The 22,393-nt window shown below is 36.5% G+C and overlaps 3 protein-coding genes across 3 annotated transcripts; 1 reads left to right on the plus strand and 2 right to left on the minus strand.

Moving 5' to 3' along the window:
* Window positions 1–344: 344 nt before the first annotated feature.
* LOC113730479 (receptor-like cytoplasmic kinase 176) lies at window positions 345–4,225 on the minus strand. The gene is made up of 7 exons (XM_027255186.2): window positions 4,048–4,225; window positions 3,764–3,948; window positions 2,622–2,938; window positions 2,341–2,476; window positions 2,102–2,244; window positions 1,866–1,989; window positions 345–1,055 (listed from the first exon to the last, which is right to left on the minus strand). The coding sequence occupies exons 2-7, from the start codon at window positions 3,813–3,815 to the stop codon at window positions 631–633; spliced, it is 1,197 nt and encodes a 398-aa protein (XP_027110987.1). The 5' UTR covers window positions 3,816–3,948; window positions 4,048–4,225; the 3' UTR covers window positions 345–630.
* Window positions 4,226–11,503: 7,278 nt separating this feature from the next.
* Window positions 11,504–16,587, minus strand: LOC113730486 (triosephosphate isomerase, cytosolic). Its single transcript, XM_027255199.2, has 9 exons — window positions 16,416–16,587; window positions 15,714–15,789; window positions 15,487–15,610; window positions 15,079–15,163; window positions 14,823–14,955; window positions 14,004–14,098; window positions 12,915–12,993; window positions 11,942–12,024; window positions 11,504–11,765 (listed from the first exon to the last, which is right to left on the minus strand). Exons 1-9 carry the CDS (start codon window positions 16,452–16,454, stop codon window positions 11,715–11,717), a joined length of 765 nt encoding a protein of 254 aa, XP_027111000.1. The 5' UTR covers window positions 16,455–16,587; the 3' UTR covers window positions 11,504–11,714.
* A 1,368-nt stretch (window positions 16,588–17,955) lies between these two features.
* LOC113730488 (DNA replication complex GINS protein PSF2) lies at window positions 17,956–21,207 on the plus strand. The gene is made up of 8 exons (XM_027255201.2): window positions 17,956–18,249; window positions 18,356–18,430; window positions 18,541–18,655; window positions 19,004–19,100; window positions 19,208–19,238; window positions 19,321–19,416; window positions 20,346–20,498; window positions 20,694–21,207. Exons 1-8 carry the CDS (start codon window positions 18,202–18,204, stop codon window positions 20,712–20,714), a joined length of 636 nt encoding a protein of 211 aa, XP_027111002.1. The 5' UTR covers window positions 17,956–18,201; the 3' UTR covers window positions 20,715–21,207.
* Window positions 21,208–22,393: the final 1,186 nt, after the last annotated feature.

Consider the following 22,393-nt stretch of genomic DNA (forward strand, 5'->3'; position numbering starts at 1 on the left):
CACTAGTATTTTAAGTTATACACATAAGTTTTATACATACTAAAGTTCCTCCTCTCAAAAAAAGTTTTGTGGCTTCGTGTAGGCTATATGACTGGTAGTACAGTAGCAGCGGCCAGGATTCTCCTTCCGTTGCTTGGCTTTCTAGTATTTACCCTCAAAAGTTCTACACCAAGAATCCTACAAATACATCCTAAAAGCTCAGGCAGATTAAAATAAAAATCCTGAACGTCAGGAAGATGAATCCTTTAATGATGTCGATGGCTGTACACCCAACTTCTTATGCTAATCTACCACAAAAATGAAAAATTTGCATGAGATCAAAGTAGAATGCATCGTACAACATATGGGATAACAAGGCTATAAATATGATATAAACATGGGAATCATTTTCCCATTGGCTGTCATACAATCATGCCTAGATACAACAAAATCTATTTAACATCTTGCCGGAATAGGATTGATGCAGAGTCACAGGACAGATTGAGATATGAACTGTACAATGCAAGAGGATGGGATGGGGCAGCACAAGGCCGATTCCATGGAGGCCTGGCTTCCTTGCATCGTCTGCTCTTCGTATCTCTCGCTTAGAGTAGTTGGTAAAATTGAAAATTTTACAAACAAAATCCACATTCAAGCAACCATGGGGGAAGGGGATCGTCTTGGACATGATGCAGCCTTTCTGTTAGATGCCTCGTTTGAACATGTTTTATGATGCTTGCGAACCACCTCATGTTTAACACTGCCACTGTCCGAGTCCTGAAGCTGCTCTAATGCTTTTACCACCTCGTCCATGTTTGGCCTGTACTTGGGTTCTGTTGCAAGGCATTTGACTGCAAGGTTTGCAGCTTTTATAGCTCCACCTAACGAATATTGCCCTTCTATTCTGGCATCTATAACTTGGAAAATTCTGCGTTTGCTGGCCAGGTAAGGCTTGGCCCATTCGATAAGATTGTGCTCTCCAGGAGGCCGGTTCTTATCTATCACCCTACGGCCCGTCAGCATTTCAAGGAGAACCACCCCAAAACTATACACGTCACTCTTGGCAGTCAGATGGCCTTCAGAAACAGAACAAATGCAGGCTCAGCACAAAGATAGAAGAATGATTTACAGCTTATAAAAGCTGCATGTCGATTTAGCAAGGATTCGATGTGTGTACATTTGACAGTCTGAAAAACGTTGACAATCAACGTTCCTAACTAGGTGCAATGGCACGAGTAAATAGAAAACTGAGAGAGAACTGGAAGAAGGGAGATGATAATGTTGCAGTAGCAGGAGAAGAATGAAGCTTGGGACTTTTCAGCAAGACTAGGATACAAAAAGGACTTATTATTTAAAGGAAATATTAGGCGGTTCCACACACAGACCAGAGCTTTTCACAAGACTTGATGCTTTGATTCACAAAAATCCTGCACTCATCTCAAAATGGTGAATCCATCACAAATATGTGATAACGAAGCCTGAACAAATCCCAAGACAATAAGAAATGCTATACAATTTCATCACTGGAGATGTTTTAAGGCAAAGCCACCCAATGGAAACTACATTTGGACTTGGAATAGTAATAGAGTTGACCTCACCTCCACCAAGGGATGCAAACTACAGGACAATATAAGGGACCATTTCTTAGTTAAGGGGTTCTTTTCTTAATAATAGAAGAGGAGGAGGGGGTGATGGAAAAAGAAGCATTCCAGTCACTTTAAGTTTAACTTGGCCTGAGTAAGAAATCGCAACAATCAGAAACGTGCAACCTGACTAAGCTGAACAGTATACAACATCGGACACCAAAGAGATAATATAATAAGAAAAGCAGGCAGCAGATTCAGAGAAGCTTCCAATATTATGAGCACTTTAACAAGATGTAATACCTGTGACCATATACTCTGGAGCGGCATAACCATACGTCCCCATGACTCGCGTAGACACATGGCTTTTACCATCCATTGGCCCATCCTTTGCAAGCCCAAAATCAGAGAGCTTCGCATTATAATTCTGTCAGGATTCAGTTCATCAACAAGATGCATAAGTGACAGTGAGACACAAGTAAAGCTGAAATCCAAAGAGTAAGACATTCAACAATTGGAAACTTGAGTAACATACATACCGAATCAAGCAAGATATTTGAGGACTTAAAATCACGGTATATAACTTTGGCTTCTGGGCTGTGAAGATATGCTAGCCCCTTTGCAGCGCCATAAGCAACCTTCATTCGAAGGTTCCAAGATGGTGGTTGGAAGTAAGAACTCCCTGTTCAAAACATACACAAGACATTATGTCATTGTGATAAACAGAAGTGCATTGTGTCGGAAGATGGTAGACTTGCTACAGAGTTCAAGAACTCACTCCTGAAAAGATGATTTTCCATGCTCCCCCTGGGCATGAATTCGTAAACCAAAAGTCTGTGTTCGTCTTCTAAGCAGTATCCAACCAATTTCACAAGATTAGGATGATGTAGCTGTCCAAGATAATTGATTTCTGTCTGTGATTCAGGTGAAGAAACAAAATTATCAGCATAGCTAAGAGATTTCAGAATATGACAATTACAAGTTTTGACCACGTGTGATATATGTCAGTACTTTTTGCATGGTATGAATTCTGTAAATAACAGGTGAAGTCATACTCACCAACCATTCCTTGTGGCCCTGTAGACCTTCTTGGTTCAGTCTCTTCACAGCAATAACCAATCCAGTTCCTGGCTTAGCAGCCTTACAGCTATGCTGATCAACCCACCCCTTAAAAACACAACCAAATCCGCCTTCTCCCAACACGCTATCTGGGCGGAAGTTCCTAGTGGCTGTTTTTAGATCATTAAACCCAAAACTCCTCAGATTTGATGATTCCAAAATTTCACTCTCACTGCGAGGGGTCTGTGGCACTGAGGCAAATGAGAGCCTGCTGCTTGAGTCTCTTCCATCACTGCTGACATATCTTGAGTTTGCTCCTGCAAACAAATTAAGTTCATTTATTGGGCTTCAACTGAACATCCTACTGCCTAATTTCCTTTACATCAAGAGCGTCTAATCCTCGAAGGAAAAAAAAAGGATGGAACAGCATTAAAAATGCATGTCTAGGTGATTTGCTTTTCGTTGAAGCAAAAGACCTGATATTGCTTTGCATATGATTCCTGTTAACATTCATAAAACAATTGAAGATTTCTATGTATGCTCAGAAACATTAATTAAGTGCCCTTTAATTTCAGGTCATTACTCTTGTAGTCTAGCCACTTCTTTCATCTGGTTTGGTTTATTCGTGATAAGCCAAGGGTGTTGACTGAGCTTCATACTTCAAAGCCATGATTCAGACCTGTGATTTGTAAAGATAACTATGGAAGGTCCGAGACGATCCAATTTGGTCTATCAGATTTTGATTTTAGTAGCAGAACGACCACAATATCATAAGTTGCAAATGAATTGTTGAGATATCAAACTAGCTATCACCCATATGGTGGTTTCCATGTAAAGTTTTCCAGACAAAGAGAACATGACATTCTAGAACGTTTATCTCTTTTTCTTTGCAAAGGAACGGAACCAAAGGGGTCTATCCAAAAAGAGAACTATTGATCAAAGACAGTATAGCAATCCTACTTGGAGGACCTATGAAACTAGTATGCATAGATTATATTCCAACCTGTGCCAAAGCAAGCAGCATATGTTTGCTAAAGAAGGCCAAGCAACAAGGTGGAACAACTAATTAAAATTTCCCGAAAACATTTCCAAAAATTGAGTCTTGAAATAACAAATGAGAACAGTTGCATGTATTGAATTACCAGCATGCAGAGGACTCTCGGCCTTAATCCGAGCACTGAAGCAAGAGCCCATAAATTATTAACAACAACCTTTCCAAAACTCTGATCCTTCTTGCGAACCTTTTCTTCTTCTCCCAGAAAAATTTGCAGAAAGTTCTGCGCTGATGAATCTTCAAAAATCCCTTTATGGGTGTGACCGCAGAAAACTGAAAATGAAATTCATCAGACAAAAAGGTGTGAACATGCTCAAAAGATTTTTCCTACTATCAATGAAAGCAGATGAAGAATACTGTTGAATATTTTACATCTTTGTTCGGTTGGCTTCACGAGAAGCTATTTCCAGACCTTCCCGAAGGCCAAAATAGTTGACTTTTCGTATTACAAGTCCTTGGGTTATCGTCAGCTACTACTCTGCAACTTGTACACGTACACACATTAAAGAGAAGTGGACTCGACTACTCAACTCTGATGAAGCGCGGTGGAAGACAGGACCAGCAGCAAAGTTTCACCTTTGGTCCTCTCTCTATAAATATTCTCAATTTAATTCCACTCAAGTTTCACTGGTAACGGTTTTTATTTTTCTTTTTAATAATAATAAGGAAGCCTTCGCATTGCTCGGCTACAAAGCAACCACCGGTGCAAACTAATAGCATGGGTGCCTAAGCACGTCAATTACAAATGTTAAAATTTAAAGCACAAAAAAAAGGACGCGAAAATTTCAATGAGATTTAACTTTAAATCAATTCATTACGAGCTATAAGTAAATCAATTGAACCTTCATATATATATATAATGATCAAAACCTAAGTATCTAGTTTTCAAATCAATGCCATCATCAATTCATCTAAGGTAACAAATTCATTCACATATTCCACCTGTAATATTTTGTACCCTATCCCATTTTATTTTAATTATTTTTAGGAGAAGAGGGATAAGAATTAAGGGAATTTAAATCCAAAACATTTAATTCTTGAAATCTCAACCCTAATCACACTTCAATCATCCTCTTAAATTTGTTCTAGTCCCTTAGCTCTTAACTAAATGCTGGTTAAATACAATTAAGATTGTTTCCAATAACAAGTAACAGCACCAAAAGGGTTCAAAGGGGTGAAGTTGTTGACCAATTTGGACGGGGTGATCAAAGATTAAAGCTTAAACATATGAGACTAAGACGAAACTGCCTCAAAATTCAGGGGACTAAAACTGCAAAGACACCAGCTTTTTGCGCCTTTCGGTGTCTATCTCTTAATTGCCGTTGATGGTCAGCCGGTTGGATTCTTTTAGTCTCTCGTACAATTAATAGGACAAATGTGCATTAATTCAAAGAGCACCAGCCGTTGGATCAGCATAACAGTCAGTGGTGGATGACACTGCGGTCGCGCTGTTCTGATTCATTTTTGCGTATTAAGGGTTGATTGGTAAAAGATTAGCTTAATTACAAGTACGTAATTTATTATGGGAGTGGATTTTATGCGGTATCCTTTCCTACCGCCGGCCTCGAAATTGGCTGCGCCAAGTTGATTAAACACTAATCTGATGGTAATGAAGGTGGCATGTCTTTTAATCCAAATATTTGAAAAGTCTTTAAAACTAATCAACATTTATTATTAACGCATAAAGCGGGGGTGGCTTTTGTCCGTTTGCGCCTTGGGTTTTATTTAGTGGAAAGGGCAGCTGATGATGTGCAGATAACGTAATGCTCATGCGAACGGATCAAGAGTCAAAGACAAACACCACCATGTTGCTCTGTGTTAGTGTGCCTACACTTCTAGTTACCGTGGCTTAGATTCTTTGGAGCCATCATGGCCTTTTAAAAAAAAAACCATTCTATTCATTAAATTAGCATTAAATTTGTGCAAATTAATTTAGTCAATTTATGCTTGAAATGACACTTATGAATCATGAATAAAGACGGCGAGATTCAAAATTCGTATCCTAAATCCAATGATGGTGTGGTAAAAAAATTCTAAAAAGGTAGGAGATTTTTTATGACTATCGAATCAGACGAGCATAATGTTATTTCACAGTTATTTTTATTATTATCACCATTATCATCGTCATCTTCTTAATTAGTTCACTCTACCTCTTGGTACTTGTTTCCTTTCTCCTGTACTCTCGACGAGTTAATTGGACCAATGCTTCCTTAATTAGTTCACTCTACCTCTTGCATGTTGGAACCACCACGTGTTTTCTTTTGTAGAGCACGCCACGGGATATTTGACAATGTTCTAGGGCATGACAATGTGCATCGTAGGGGACCAATTTTGTACTCCAAAGGGAGAAAGAAAAGGGTCCATTGCGGTGCTCCAATTTGGAATTCACACCATTGAAAGCAAAAAGTTTCCAGATTTGAGCCACTTGGAGTCCCTTTATGGACCATCATGTAATGTTTGGCATTCCTGCACTTGCAGTTTTATTTCAGTCGTTATTTCTGTCGACCAATCTTTTAGAGAAAATGACCCAAAAATTTTAGCTGCAATCCAATTAACTCAAAAAAGCAGATGAAGAACAGATCTTTTAAATGATGGCAAAAGTCAAAGCAATCAGCATCCATTGCGGTAATTATTTTAGTTTATAGGATGTGGGCACATGGGTTGGGAAGAAAGGAAACAGAAAACACAAAGTACCAACCCATCCGAGAGGGAAAAAAAAAAGGGGATATACAAAATAAATAAATGGACAGGAAGATCCAAATTCGAAGTACCTGACTTTTCTAATCCAAAATTGAACTTGACTGGAAGGACAGTTGAAAAATAAGAAGATTATATGGTTCATACATATCTTTAATTAGTAACTGGTCGTCACCGGATTCTTGTACAAATCAATAGAAAACAAAATGAAACACCTCTACCTTCGGTTTTCCTTGACTCTCTCGATACTTAAATTCAACGGTTGCCTGGCAACAACATATACTGGTGACAAAGCTTCCACACCATATATTAAGGCCACTGACGCTGACCACCTCTCACTACTCAAAACAAAAGACAAAACGCATTCACATCCTGCTTGCTCTGATTTAGCTGCAGCAACTGCGTGCGAACTCCAGAGTAGCTCCTAACCTTGTAAATCTGTTGATCCTTCCATATCTCTAAACCTCGTAGAAAATTTTTACTTTTTTTTATACATATTTCTCAATCATTTTTTACCTTATATATATATACTAGGGGAAAAAGCCCGCGCCACGCGCGGGAGTTTAGTACCTGTAATTAAAGATAGTTAATAATTATTATTTAGTATCTTTATCTGCTCATGCACTTTAGGGATATTAAAATTTGTTATTTAGTTTGAATTTGATCTTGATACGAGGGCAATCCACCACATTATCTTGTCATATAAGTGAGATTTGAATAGTTAGCATACTTGAAGAAATTATTGCCAGTGGAATTTCAGTTCTTGCAAGCCAAATTCTTGAATTTATATTGATTCCAATGACATATCATCATGAAACCTCCACATTGACGAATCAATCATTTATGATTTATTGTATGATTTAGGACATATAGCAAAGCATCTCCTTCTCGATAGGGGTTACAATTACAAAACATCAATTTTTGACCTAGTTGCGAAAATATACAATAACTAACACACTAATCTAGACAAATAATTATCTCAAAAAACATCTTAATCCACTTAATTCAAGAATTAAAAGTAATGAAGTACATACTTTTAAGTGGATAGTTAAACATATTGGGAAATCAAATGAAGTGAAAAATGCCTAAATGGAATCATCAATAAAGTAGCAAAATATTTGAAAATTACAGTAACTAATAGTTAAAACAACAAAAGAAGTAGATGCAATCTATAAATGAAAAAATTTATGATGATAAAATTATTTTAAACCAAAAATAACAATTAATAAATGTGATCTCCTCCCTATCAAGTCTATCTAACATAGACAATTGAATTAAAACACTAAAAGAAGTATTGCACATACAACTTGCAAGATCACATATTTCTTACAACCAAAAAAGTAGATTAGCTAAAGAAAACATATCTATTGAGAAAGATGCTGCAAAATGGGAAAGAGGGGTAGCTAATATAGCAACATCCAAATTCAATAGACTATATGATTGCAATGGAACAAAGTTATAAGTAAATGAAATGAATTTGAATAGATGGGGATTACTATGACAACGGCCAAGAAACCAAACTTCTCTACTAATCAGCATTAATTGTGTCTTAACATCTATATATCATAAGTTTGCAAATAACTGATGAGAAAGGTTTTAAGAAATTAAGAGACTTGGATATCAATACAATTAAATGATTAGAAGGGTTTTTATGTAATTTTACTAAAACACAAGTTGATTTCAATTGTACCCAATGTTCAATCAAATATCAGTCACATGTTAAACTTACCCCTAGCTTTAAATATCTAAGAGGACATTTAAATAATTATTAAATAACCAAATTAGCTATAATGATTCATATTCAATACTCCAATTGCACTTTAAATACTCTCATATTCCCAAAATAGCCACATCTTTGCGGTTGAAATCTTTGCCCTAAACTCATTCTTATATAGTATAAAGATAAAGATATATATCAAATTACTGTAATATATTTTTTTAAGGGAAAATGACTTGTTTCATCCCTCACATTTCGCAAAAATATTATTTTCGTCCCTCACTTTTAAAATGAAGCAAATTCATCCCCGACATTTAAAAATTAAAGTTATTACATCTCTGAACCTAATTTTTAATCTGAATCAAACCATCCAATAACCCAGTAATAAATTTCGAAAATAGAATTGATAGATCATTTAGTCAAATTCATCGTATTCACATGACATTTATTAAACCAAAAAATAAAAATTATAACATAAAAAACCATTATTTGTATTGGAATAGTAGAGTTTTTTTTTTTATAAATCTTTTCATGCACCGTTAGTGTATCCGCTTGTGAATCTAGATGTGTATTATAAATATAAAATTTGGTGTTTAAATTTAAATTAAAATGATATGGCGATACATAAAACCGTCAGTGTATACAATGATAATGTAGAAAAGATTAATTTTTCTTTTTTATATTATAATTTTATATTTTATATTTTTATGTTCATTAAATTTTACATGAATATCAAGTTGAGTTAACTAAGTGATCTACCAATTACACCCCCAAAATTTGTAATCAGGTTGATTGGTGGTTTGATTCAAATTGAAATTTGGGTTCAGGGATGTAATAATTTTAGTTTTTAAATGTCAAGAACTAAATTGCTTTATTTTAAAAGTGAGGGCCGAAAAGAATATTTTTGTGATATGTGAAGGATGAAACCGATCATTTTCCCTTTTTTTTAACAAAAATTCCTGAATATAACAATCCAGTCGACTCTTGAAAATCTTTTGTTCAGTTTTATGAATCACTTTAAATATAATGTAAACCTCAAATAATTTTTTGTGAACATCATGTAATCATGATGCTTAACCTTCAGGAACAATTGTTACTTGCAACAAATCATGATGCTACCCTAATTCGAAATAAAGATGACCCGAAGAAGAAAGTCAACATCGGCATCTCTGGTGAGCTAAGCAGATAATGTTAACCTAAAATAATGATGACAAGGTACGTCAGAATTGTTATAAAAATGGATATGCAGATTGAAAGTCGACCTTGAGAGAGCTGTCGACTTAGTTCAAGACTATGGAATAATTCCCGTTCCTACGCATCTTACGTGTTTGTCTCACCCAACTGAATATTTCTAAATGTACTTAAATCCGTTGTAGCTTGCATTTTCTTTTTATTTTTTATTTTTTTGCTTTTTCCTGGGTTGGACTAACCACTTTTATGGAATTTTGCAAGCAGGCAACCAGAAAACAGATGACACCTTTCCCCGAAAGCAGCGTCGTTTTTGCTACTAAGGACGTTATCGGGTGCCCTTTGCGGTGGGATGGCAATGGGGCGGGGTTTGACCGGGAGACGGAAAGGTGTTTGAATACAATCTAACATCATCAAATAAATATAACTAAAGTGGTCAATTTTTCACTTTTGACACAAATATAATTATTAAATCATTATTGTGTTTTTTTCTGAGGGAAAAAGTGTTATTGTGTTATGTGTAATTAGGAATTTAGTATAAATGTATTAATTAATTTAATATAACTAATTAATAATTTCTATTAGTAGACATATATAATTATTAGTATAATTGATAATATCAATTAAATTACATATACTAATATCCATTATATAATACATATAACTAATAATATCATTATTATAAATTTGTAACTAATTAAATTAAATATTATATATAATTACGTACATATATTTATTTAATTATTATTTTTTTAACGGATGGTGAAACAGGTATACCCTCGCCCCCCGCCCCATGTCTAAAGGGAGGGGGGGGAATTCCTCTCCGTCCCAACTCCCGTCCCATTAGCCCTCCGCGGAGTGGATCCCGCCCAATTGCCACTCCTATTTGCGGTTGCGGGTGTGGGCACGTAAGATTTGTTTATTCGTATGGTTCTTAAAAGGTTGAATGGCACTTTGCCCTCTGAACCAAAACAGTACACATTTTGCCTTCGTTCACACTGATGATCAAAGAGGCAGCCGTAATCAGCGGGCCAAAAATGAAAAAACTAACGAAATGTGACTAAATTGTCCACTTTTGCGTGTGCAAGTCCACAAATAAATATCCTAAAAAAACTATGCTCTTAGTCCTCCACATATTTTCTTCATGTTTTTTGATCCTTCATTTTTTGTTTCTAGCGCTAGCAGCCTCACTTGCATTCCGTCTATTTATTTATTTTTTTTTTGAATATCGCTCAGCAATCTCCTTTTATTTTTTGCACGCTTCAGGCTCCATCGGGGAAGATACTCAAATGCACATTTACTTTTGTAGTTGGAGCATCCGATAAGATGCACAATAGTGTCATTTCCCACACTCGTAGTTGCATCTTCATATTGATGAGTTATTTGAGTTAATTACCCCGAGGCATTTTGCTAGACGTTTATATTTTGAAATTTTTGTATTTCTTTTTGTGCGCTTCCATTATTTATCAACACTAACACCTTCATAGTTGTTTGGCTTTACAGCAACTCCAATTTTAGCCGTTAGTTAGCTGCTTAGGGGGGAAATTACTCGCATGTTTCAGGACTCTTAATTCGTCTGACATACACAGGTGCGCTCCTGGCCCCCCGCCGCGGGGGTGTAGTAAAGTGCGTATTATTTTGGTTGGAGGGGGGTATAGTGGAATTAACACCATGGGTCAGGGAAGCAAGTGCCATTCATCCTTCTTGAAAATTGAAATAGTGGTGTCTGTCGAGTGAACAACTCGCCAGAATTTCTCCCAAAAGAAACAGAGCCACATGTTACGTTTCTAGGTTTCTGTTTCATGGATTCTACCGTTAGACTACATAGACAGGGGCATTAGAAAAATGAGTTCAAAATTTGTTAGAAATTGTGGGGATTTTAAGATTCGTATGCTTGTTTTGTTTTTTGCTTATGAATGATTTGATGCTCTTATCCCTGTTTTCCTAGCCTTTGATTCGTATCCCTTTCCACTGCCTGCTTCGTTTCCCATGTACAATTTATTTTTCATGCGTCGAATGTGCAGCCAAAACACCAAGATGCAAATACCATTTTCTATTAGCAGTTAGCCGGTTAGCCAAACTATCAACCAAACTTATTTCTTAAAAAGCCAACACTGCCGCAAGCAACTAGAAGTAAATGCATGCTCCAATGCCACGTACCTTTCTGCTTCTTAAATCCCACCTTCTCTTGCTGAAAAGAAATTAAAAAACAAAAAAGCAAATATATGCGCACACTAACCAATGTCAAGCTAATTTTATTCGTAAATAGTCGGGGTGGTTATGTTTGCTGAAATAGGATGAAGAGCTCAGCTTGGTTATCAAATTAAACGCTGTAAAAGTACATGTAGCAAAAGTGAAAAAGCATGATTTACTCCAGGTAAGAAATCTCAAGTAGAATAAACAAAACTTTCACCACCACTGATGTCTGATACAGAGCTTAAGCACTCTTCTTCACCTCTGCAGACTTGATAATGTCAATGAACTCCGGCTAGCGACACAAAAAAGAGAATCAGAAGACAGAAAATACATCTTCTGCTTTATTTTTACATATTTATCATTTTATTATTCTTCTTTCAAATCTTGCTTCTTTGAGTAATTGAGAACATCAAGGTCATAAACCGTCTAAGAGAAGAAGTGGAGCAAAAACTCTAATGAGATCATTACCTTGAGAGAAGCTCCACCTACAAGAAATCCATCAACATCAGCTTGTGCAGCTAATTCCTTGCAGTTGGCACCATTCACCGAACCTGCAGAGTCCAAAGCATAATTATAGACAATTTTGAACATAGTGCCTCACCATTTATTAATCTCACATAGTTGTAGTATGGCCATATGACACCAGCAAAGAGGGCTAAAATATGTGGGACCCAAGTTTAATGCCACCAAAACTAAAACCCCAAAAGAAAACGAACGACCAAAGTCTATATGTTTCCAGGCAACAATAGCAGAAAGTGCAGCAGACTTCCCCCTGATGGAAGGTATGCATACGCAAGGTTCTTATCACCATAAAGGTGTTATAAAACATCTGATTATGACATTGAAATGGAGCTTCCTTTCCATGTACAACTACGCTTATCCTTCGGTTATAATCCCACCCTCCCAAACTTCCTCCCAAGACATACTTTTCACTTCTAGTATATTCAATAATCAACAAAATCCAGTAATCTATGTTCATTAAATTTCATAATGTAATTGAGATGTTAGGAAATAAATTCTACAACATCACTTCTCAAGGATACCTTCATACATCAATAGTAACTAATATGGCAGATAATGTATTTCTAAAATCAGAGCTGACAAGTGCATGGTTCAGAATTTTCTATTTTAAACCCATTCTTCTTTTGTTAATATTTATTTAGAATTCAAACTTGAACCCAAGTCTGGTAGATGCTGAAAACTTGAGATGTCTTTTATTTCAGAGTAAGACTGCCAGTTGACAGTACGCCAAACAGAACAATAAGTTTAACATTATTTTTTTCGTTGCCAGGTCAAAGCATCAGTACATGACACTTTAATCAATTGCTCATCTTACAGTTCCAAATCTGAACCTAGAAATTAACACAAGGATTGGGAAGAAATGTTAAAAACAAACACTGGGAAATTTTTTGAACATGGAGTTGGTAAATGACAGGATTACCTCCATAGATAATTCTAGTTGAGGCAGCCACTTCAGGGCTTATATTAGCGTGAAGCCATTTCCTCAGTTCAGCATGTACCTATTATTCACCATGATGACAAAAACACACATTGTAAAAAACTGAAAAAGTTAAGCCAACTTTCACATTCCTATAAGAACTGGACATACCAAAATAAGATAAATTTTAACATGCAAAATTAACCCCTTAGCAGATTTATTTTTTGGTAATCAGTGAATAATGCAAAGAAGGAAAAAAGTATAAAAAGACGCCAGTAATGGGTTTATTGAAGAACCAGTTTGGTTCATAGACCTGGATTCTAGGCAACTATTTTGCCACGGAAATTACTGTAGTACACGACTAACAATAGATCCACACAACCAACCCCCCCCCCCAACAAAAAAAGGACCTTAACCAATTGTTCAAATATTATCCAAAAATTTGGATATCTGATCCCAAAATTCTAAATCCATGATCTCTTTAGTTTCCCACGATGAAATAAGCACACAGGAAACCCAAAGTTCTACTTTTGAAAAATGTTCTCCAAACCCATCTAAGCTGCCCAAAAGAGATAGAGACAGCCTATCTGTAGTCACTTGTGTTATACAGTTTGTCTGTGGGAGGCAAACAAAGCTATCCCGAAAAAAGCACAGGCCCTCCCAGGAAAATAAAAACCAACAAATTCATCGAATGAAATTCCAATTCTGACCAAGAATAAGAGCTAGGCTAAAGTAATGTTTTCCTCTCAAGTAAGCAATTTATAGTGCAGAAAGCAAGCAACTAGGTCATTTTAGTTCATCTTTCAAGACATTATCAACCTTGCATACTCACCAACATTTTCACATTAGCAAAAACTTCATCAAGAACATTATATTCGTTAAGCAAAATTTTTGGTGTTGTCTTCTACCACCAAGTGACCAAGTAATTCTAGACAATTCCAAGCGCCACAAGAAATCAATTACCAAAGTTCTGTATATACAGTTCTTACACCTTGAACATTCACATGTTATCAGCCATATTTTTGGTTGATAATCAGCAATACAGAACTTAGACAATGAGTAGAGTATGTATAAAATTAGCTAAGGACTTACTTCTTGGGCCTGAGCAGGAGTTGCAACCTTCCCAGTTCCAATAGCCCAAACAGGTTCGTAAGCTACAACCACATTAGTCCAATCTGATACGCGGTCTGCAATGTGGATGGAATTCCAAAGCAGTCAGCTAAAAAACTAATGACTGTTGAGGCCAATCTAAAACCTGATAATGACATATGCATAACATATACAAGTTAAAAGTGACCAATGAAAAAGCAACTGGACATACTACCAATTAGGTTCTGGACAAATATTATTCTGATACTTGAGTACATTAAGAAACAAAAGAGCTCTTTAGAAAACTAGTGCTTTTTATCTCTCGCCTCTCACCTTTGTATGATAGTGTTGTGGGGCATGTCCGAGTGTCTGCTATACTCTAGTAGAGTATGGAAAGTCATTTCCCAGTAAAACATAGAGATGAAACCAAAACAACCAGAAACGTACGATCAAGTAACTGCCATAGTCCTTAACTAGAAATTCATCAGAGATTTATTCATTGAACTCAGATCTCACATAAGTCAAAACACTCGGGTGACAGAAAACTGAGCCCATTAAGGAGGGAATTTTCAAATTAAGTTAAACATAACATCACAAGGACTAGTAATCATATGGTCAAGACATCCGGACTAGTTGTTGGCCAAAAGGTGCTTTAACTTCCCCAAGTATTTGGGGCCAAGCTTATCATGTTCCAGAGCAACAAGTTTCATTAAGACACAAACACTCTGCAGAAGCGAAGGTAAGTGTGGGACATGAAGCAGACTGCAATAGCAGCCGCACATTTCATACCCGTGTCTCCAAAGAGACTACTGATATCAGTACCTGCAATTGCCTTAGTTTGTGCAGCAACAACTTCCAGAGTTGAACCTGATTCTCTCTGCTCAAGAGTCTCTCCAACACAGGCAATTACCTTCAAACCTTGAGAAAGGGCATATGCAACTTTATCTCCAACAAACTTGAAAGAAAACAGACAGCGGTCAAGATAGGTTAATCAGCAAAAGCATAAAGAGTTTGCTTGAAATGAATAGTGAACAAAATTGAAGTCCATAAACTTGTTACAGAAGTAGAGAAAGGTTACCTCATTTGATTCACCCAATATCAATCTCCTCTCTGAGTGACCAAGAATGACCCATGGAATGTCCAAATTGACAAGCATCTCAGCACTAAATTACAATTATGTGAGAAAAAAAAGTTTTCATCATCTGTTATAACCTAACGTTGAAACTGGATATAACTTTTTAACAATATGTTAGCGATATCACAGAATGGCAGATAATTTATATTTCAAGAAATAAAACCAAATTGGTATTCATGCAAAACTAGTTGTCACTAAACACATGCGAAAAGGAGCACTGCAAACTTATAGAGCCAATATTTCCACATCGGAGTCTCCCGTGGCAGAAAGTAACAAGTTTTAAAAAGACCAATAGATTATACCCTGCAGCCAGCATCCTAAGACAATAGAAAGATTATCTGCCAGACGTACCTAATCTCACCAGTGTAGGCACCCCCTTTCTTAATCCAACAATTTTGGGCGGCAACATGGAAATCCGATCGCAATGAGCCCTTGGTCAATGGAAGAAACACAAATGGAGGGCTCACAACAACCTCTGCAGCAATAACAAGCTCTCAGGAACATCAGGAAACTTGAAGACAAAAAGTAAATGCAAACTAAAATGCTACCCAAACGAAGGTAGTACCATGATTACTCACCCACCACATCCTGAGACGGAACATCACCAGCATTAAGTGTTGAGATTATTTTCTTCACCTCCTCATTGGTCCCATTCTGCACGAATAATAGAATTTCCTCTCATTATCAACTTTTATAGACACACTCGCTAATTAGTACCAACAAAAATCGTTAACTCTGATTAGGTAAACCATACAAAATTTCTTCTAACTGCTTAAATTTGAACTGAAGTCCATAGCATTGGCTCCGTGAATCAACAATGATTCTAGCCACACTAGCTATTTAGTGAAATAAAGTCACTCAACTCTAATTAATGAAACCACATCAATTTTCTGCCAGATCAAATGTACGAGAGCTTAAATCTGAGGTAAAATATTTTCTCCTTTTGCTTTATTTCAAGCAATTAATAATGTCCGAAACAACAACGAGCAACAAGCTTTGAAGTCCAGTCGCTGTTATAAAATCGATGCTCAAGTCACTAGATTACCAAAATTGTCCAGTTACTAATAAAGCAGAATTTTCCAATCACAGTTGTCAAAAATTCAGAATCAGGATCTGGACCGTATCCACTTCGCTAGATCAGCTGAAAATACCACCATGTAAATGTAGAACGATCTCCAAACAAAACAAAACAAAAAAATCGATTCGCAAAGCACACAAAAAGAAACACTAGATATGTAGAAATAGCCAATTACGAACAACTGACGAACAAAAAGACTTACGCATTTCCAGTTGCCTCCGACGAAGAACTTTCTACCCATGATGGACGACGATTGCAAGGATTTCAACTGGATTGTGGTGTAAGGAAGAAAACTGCGGGCGCTCTAATGCTTTTTGGGGTTTTTCAGGGGTGATCGAGGATTATATTGCGGGGCTTTGATTTTTTATTTTAGGAAATTGTGAAAATGTGCGGATCTAAGTGGATTGTATATCACTGCTGTCTGAAATGACTAGCTTGACCTTTCACGGAATATCCACAGATGTTGTATTGCTGGTCCTTGTTAATTGTTCCTCGTTAAGCTTCGGAGCTTCGCAAGGGTAATCTGGTCAACTTGCTTGCTATCTAAATGCATGGTCTGAGAGGTCACACTAACTTCGTAACTGCTCCTCCCTCCCCGTGATTATCGACGTCAGCCTAAGTAAAAGTTTTGGGTTTCGTTTTCCATGGATTGGACCGCTCTAAGCCCTAGGGACCAACTTTATTTCAGGACAAATGTACTCCAACCTTAGTTTGGGTATACAGGTTATGGGCTTAGACCCAACTCAATCCATCCCAATTCCAATGTCAGGGAAGAGGCTGGTTCACTAGGGGATGTGGAAGAGTTTTTTTTCTTCTTTTTCTTTTTCCCCCCTCCTCCTTTCTTTTTTGAGCAACATCTACATCTATCTTATTCTGGCTTATAGTAAACGAGAACCCAATTGCATTAAGAGGAGTCAGAAGAAAAAATCCCCATCAAAAACCAGAAGGGATCTTTTGGTTGCGACCAGAGGCCTCGATCAAATCAAGGGATGGTTGGAAAGGGAGAGGAGGAGAAAGAGGGAAGGAGAGGGAGGAGGAGGAGGAGAAAGGAGAGGGAAGGGGTGGTGGGTGGGGATAGTGGCAATGGTGGTTGTAGATGGTAGTATTAATTTTTAAAAAGTATCATAAAAAATTTTTAATTTTAAAAGTTATATCAAAAACCCCTCAAAAAACATCACAAAAAATATATTTACAGTAAAATTTTTTCATATACGCTATTACAATAAAATATTTCAAAAACATTTATAAAAACAGCTAATCCAAACGAAACCATTTGTGCTGGTAAAAACACATCTAACTAGTATAATGGCAAACCCATCATAAATTACCCTCATTCAAAAAAAAAGAGAAAAAAAATCAATTCTTTTGTTATTGGCATATCTTGTTTATTGCTTATCAATTATCATCATTATTTTGTCATAGATCGTTGGCACTTAAGCACATAAAGCATCAATAATTCCCCATGAAGGAGTCTCGCCAACTCTTTTTTTTTTTTGTCAATACGATAACTTCCTATACTATAAGAAAGGGGAGGACCTCTTTAGGTCCTGGAATAATTCGAAAGGGATTGAACCACCATCGAACCAAACGGATGCACTACACACTCGACTGAATTTTTTAAATAAAGCCACATTTAAATATGACAAATTGGTGGGAGGCAGGTGGTAGCCAGTGGCCACCAATCCAAAGGCTGATGGTTAGGAATCTCGCCTGCTCGCCTGCTCGCCTGTGCCCAATGAAGTCAATCGCTCAACATCACGCTTTTGCCCTTAAAGTGGATTGCAAAAACCGACTTCACTAATGGAAAATTCCCTTTTAGTCCCTAAATCAGTTTCCCGCCATCTCCAAATTAGGGCTCACTTTCACTACACTGATTTTATTATCGTCCTCAACCCTCACCTGCCATTCTCTTAGAAATCGTCAAATTTTCCTTCCCTACTCTATACTGGAAAACAATTCACCCCAAAATCTTCTTTTATCTTATTGAAATGGCCAGCCAAGCCGATGCTCATGCAGCCACATTCTCTGCTGCCGAGGTTCTAATAAGTTAAATTGTTAATTCATTTTTATAGGATTAATTAAGTAGGATTTTGCTTCCTTTTGTCTGTTTAAAAAAATATTGTATCTGTTTGAGTTTTGCAGTTGGAGTTTCTAGCGGAAGATGAGCTGATTGAGATTGTACCAAATATGAGGATGGATCCTCTCAACCTCATCTGCGTACTATTCTAGTCTTTCAACTTAGCTTTATATATGCCCAGAAGAAAATTTTTGCAATCTGCTTATGTGAAAAGTACCGTTTTCTTTTTCTTGCTTTTTGAACTTGCCAGGGAGATTTTGGCCCATTTAGACCACAAATAGCTACTCAGGTGCCTGTTTGGTTAGCTGTGGCTTTGAAGAGGAGAGGGAAATGCACAATTAGACCTCCTGACTGGATGTCTGTTGGTGAGTTTTGCTTTTTAAAGAATTTTCTCTAATCACTTTTCGTATTTTGATGCTCTACCTTTTGCCAGTTCGTGTTCTGCACAACTGGATATGAATTCAACTTGGGGCGGGCCCGTTTGGTGAAAAAATTGAAGTGCTTTACATTAAATTCGTTCTACGGTTAGCAAGAAATTTTGAAAATGAAAACTTGAAGGAAAATGCGAATGGTGCAACATAAATTGCTTGAAATTATTTGGGTTTGTGAGTAGATTTTCAGAGAGGATACTAAATGTTACTTGAAAGAGAAATGAGTAACAGAAGAGATCGTACCGGATTGTTAATTGTCTTCAATTCATCTTTGCCAACTAGAAAAGTTGACACAAGTTTTGGAAGCAGAGAGAGATGCTGAAAAGTTTCAGCCATTACCATTCCATTATGTAGAAATCTCAAGGCTTCTTTTTGATCAGTAAGTTGCTCTGTATGTTATTTTGTATTCGAAAGTTATTGGTTTTTTCTCATGATGAGTGCTTGTTTTGTTGTTTTCCTGTGTTGATGGTGGCATTTGTTGTGTAGTGCACGTGATGACATTCCTGACATATACATGGTTAGTTAAATGGTCCCTTGATGTTCTCTAGTTACACTTTAAGTAATATTTGCTTACAGAATGCCAATTTTAATGCTTTTAGGTAAGGTCATTGATTGAGGACATCAAAGATGTGCGGTTTCACAAAATTGGAACTGGCTTAGAGATAATATCAAGGGAGCGAACATATGCATTGAGGGTACACTTATTCTTATTTTTGTGAATTCATTGTTGAAATGATAGGTTTTACCTTTCAATTTATATCTTGAGGTTATGACATTTGAGCTTGGAGATGTCCTTTCTTGATTCTTCTCAAAAAGTGAAACGTTAAAGAAAGCTGAGAAGATGACAAGAGATTATGTGCCTGCATATCTGTTGTCTTATTTCCTGTCTATGTTAGACATGAGATTATCATTGTTGTCACGTTGAAAATGTAGGTGTAGAACCACTGTTTATTTTGCTCCAGTGTCTGACTACTGCAAAATTGGCTTAGGACCGTATGCCATCAGTAACTTACTAGTATTTGCTTCTAACATGAGTGCGACTGTTTGTGATTTGATTGCTGTTTGACTGGTGCTTCCTGCAATGATTTTCTTCTCAGTGCTTTTCTGAACATACTTGGCTTAATGGAAGAGTAACCCCTGGTCTCTTACTAAAGTTATCCTTTTACATCCTTAACCAAATGCACTTCTTTGTCTCAGAATTGGTTTATCCCTCCTCCAAGGATATAATGTCCTTTTCTGGTACCTGAACTGCTTTAGAATTAGAATGTCTATGTTCGTTCTATGTGTCAATCTTTCTATTTGATTTCTAGATCTAATAGAAAGCAAATGTAGACAATGGAGTTATGATATTTCCTGTTACAGTCTAAAGGTAGGGTGGTAGTGGGCTTATAATCGTTATGTTCTTCAATCTCAGAATTGATATTTTATTGGATTAAAAGGGAAGGTAAGGAGCAAAAATTCAAGTGGGCAAGTGTGTTGCTACTTGAATTTGATTCAGTTTTATAGAAATTATTTGTTAGCTTGTTAATGTTGATCCACAACCATTTCATGCATATAGATGCTCTGTAACAGCAAGAGAACTTCATTTGTAGTAAGTCCTGATTATCACCCTTCAATTTTTTAGCTGAAAAATCTGTCAGCAATGGAAGCAAATATAGTGCGGCCATTTGTGACAAGGGCTCTTCAGACATTTTATAAGCTCAGTAGTCCTGATATGATTCAGGATTCAGACAGCGTGTCAAACAGACAGCCTCAAACGGCCAACCGTGGGCCAAGGGTGAGCTTCCCATTCCCGTATATCTGTATCTTTTTGCCCTTAGAATATTTTCGTTAAGGCATGCAGCATGGCATGGAACTTGCCAACACATAGCTATAGCACTTGAAAGTACTTGACAAATTGTGAGTGAGCGAATAATATAGTTAATCTTCATGATGAGGTTGTGATGCTAACTTTTTGTGTTTTTTGACTCAGCGTCAATTGAAAGATAGATGATCGTACCCCCAGTGGTATTTTCAATTGGCTTAGCAACCACCTCAACATTTGTTGCTGAAGTAACTACATTCAGAATGCTAGCTGGAGGTACTGCTGTGTTTGAGTAAACTACCCAATATTGCTGTTGTCGATCCCTTTTCATGTTGAAAAAGCATTGAGAAGTTCACTGAAAGGAATGTGGCATTTGTTTGGGTTTCTTATCTTTAAAACCTGAACACATAGATAAACTCAGCGTTGAAGCTTCTGCTCTCTCTTTTTCAATTAACTAGCGGTCATCATTGCTTTTTATGGCTGTTAGTTTATTGCGACACGAGGAATGGCATGGATCAGATGTTTTGTTGGTCATATTGTAAGCAGCTGAAGGCCATTAGCCTGAATAAAAATAACTTAGTTTACGTGTTATGTTTTAAATGATAAGGAGATGGAGTGTACTTGTTTCTTATGATGCTGCAGCACACTCTATGAATGGGAATTTTTTTCTTTTCTTTAGTAAGCCTGTGTTTCGAAGGCTAGTCTTCGCCGAGACTGTCTATGAAATGTGGAGATCGAAGAAGCGGGTATATTTCAATCATAGCCCTTAAATACTGTCGTAGTTATGAACTAATGTGAATGACGTACAACATGTTGGATATTTTAATAAAAAATATCACATATTTATTTTGAATTCAAATTAAATAAATTACAAATTCATTAAATAAATTTTCAGTTACAAATTGAAACATTTAAATGTGTAACTTATGAGATTTATGTCTTGTTTTTGTAACTTATGTAATGATTAGGTTTTATAAATTCATTTAGTAATTTTTTACCGTTATACAATGAATCTAGACTTTTCAATTTTGTAACTGAAATATGAGGTGTTCATTCCTATTAATGTTGGAATTCTAATATTCCTAATTTCTTAGCCTATATATAAGGCATCTATCAACCAAACCAAATATATACTTTGTTATCTCTATACTACCTTCTATTTTTCTTCCACTACTATAAGAGTTTATAGGGCAAAGATCAGTGTTAGTGAGAGGTTTCTGTCTTTTATTCCAATAGTGTAGATTGGAGTAGACTACAATGTGCAAAAGGCTGGACTGGTGTATCCTGGAGGCGACGTGCTGAGACCTATTACACCAGAGGATACTCCGTAGAGGCACGAATCGTCTTAAAGAGAGCGATTTGGTCCGTGCCTCAACCCATGCCAAATTAACATTTTTATGGTACAATTATTTGCATTTTTAATGCAATATTGGGTATGAATTTTTGTTAATTTATTTGTTAAATTTTATTAGAGAAATTATTGTTACTTATATGATTTATTTTGGTCTAGAACCAACAATTTTAAGACGATATTGCTCCTATTTAAAAGTTTATTACTTTAATGTGTACGATCTCATAGTTTTGAAGTATGCCTAAAAGACTTGTATATGAGTATTTTCTTGGTTTCAGTTTTCAACGTGATTAAAAAAAAAATTGTTGTGCAAAAGTACAAGTCTTATGACATTATAGTTCAAACAATGGTAACCAGTAGGCCATCAACTTGAATTCAACTGCAGTCGAGATACACTAAACACAATGCATGTATAACTTGGAGTCAAGTTCAATTTCCAAGCCTGTAGACAGCTTCATTTTAAACAATGGTGATCTCAAAATATATGAATGACTTTGCAACTATTTAGTTGTTGAAT

Source organism: Coffea arabica, chromosome 2e, assembly GCF_036785885.1.
Source record: "Coffea arabica cultivar ET-39 chromosome 2e, Coffea Arabica ET-39 HiFi, whole genome shotgun sequence".
NCBI lineage: Eukaryota > Viridiplantae > Streptophyta > Magnoliopsida > Gentianales > Rubiaceae > Coffea > Coffea arabica.

Coding starts and splice junctions, on each gene's coding strand:
- LOC113730486 (XM_027255199.2), bottom strand. CDS start 16,454: ATGGGTAGAAAGTTCTTCGTCGGAGGCAACTGGAAATGC. Junction 14,099..14,822: donor ACAAACTAAGGCAATTGCAG/GTACTGATATCA, acceptor TCCACATTGCAG/ACCGCGTATCAGATTGGACT. Junction 12,025..12,914: donor AACTAGAATTATCTATGGAG/GTAATCCTGTCA, acceptor TGGACTCTGCAG/GTTCGGTGAATGGTGCCAAC.
- LOC113730488 (XM_027255201.2), top strand. CDS start 18,202: ATGGCCAGCCAAGCCGATGCTCATGCAGCCACATTCTCTGCTGCCGAG. Junction 19,101..19,207: donor TCAAGGCTTCTTTTTGATCA/GTAAGTTGCTCT, acceptor TTTGTTGTGTAG/TGCACGTGATGACATTCCTG. Junction 19,417..20,345: donor AGCGAACATATGCATTGAGG/GTACACTTATTC, acceptor TCAATTTTTTAG/CTGAAAAATCTGTCAGCAAT.
- LOC113730479 (XM_027255186.2), bottom strand. CDS start 3,815: ATGGGCTCTTGCTTCAGTGCTCGGATTAAGGCCGAGAGTCCTCTGCAT. Junction 2,245..2,340: donor GGAAAATCATCTTTTCAGGA/GTGAGTTCTTGA, acceptor TGTTTTGAACAG/GGAGTTCTTACTTCCAACCA. Junction 1,990..2,101: donor CAAATATCTTGCTTGATTCG/GTATGTATGTTA, acceptor GAATCCTGACAG/AATTATAATGCGAAGCTCTC.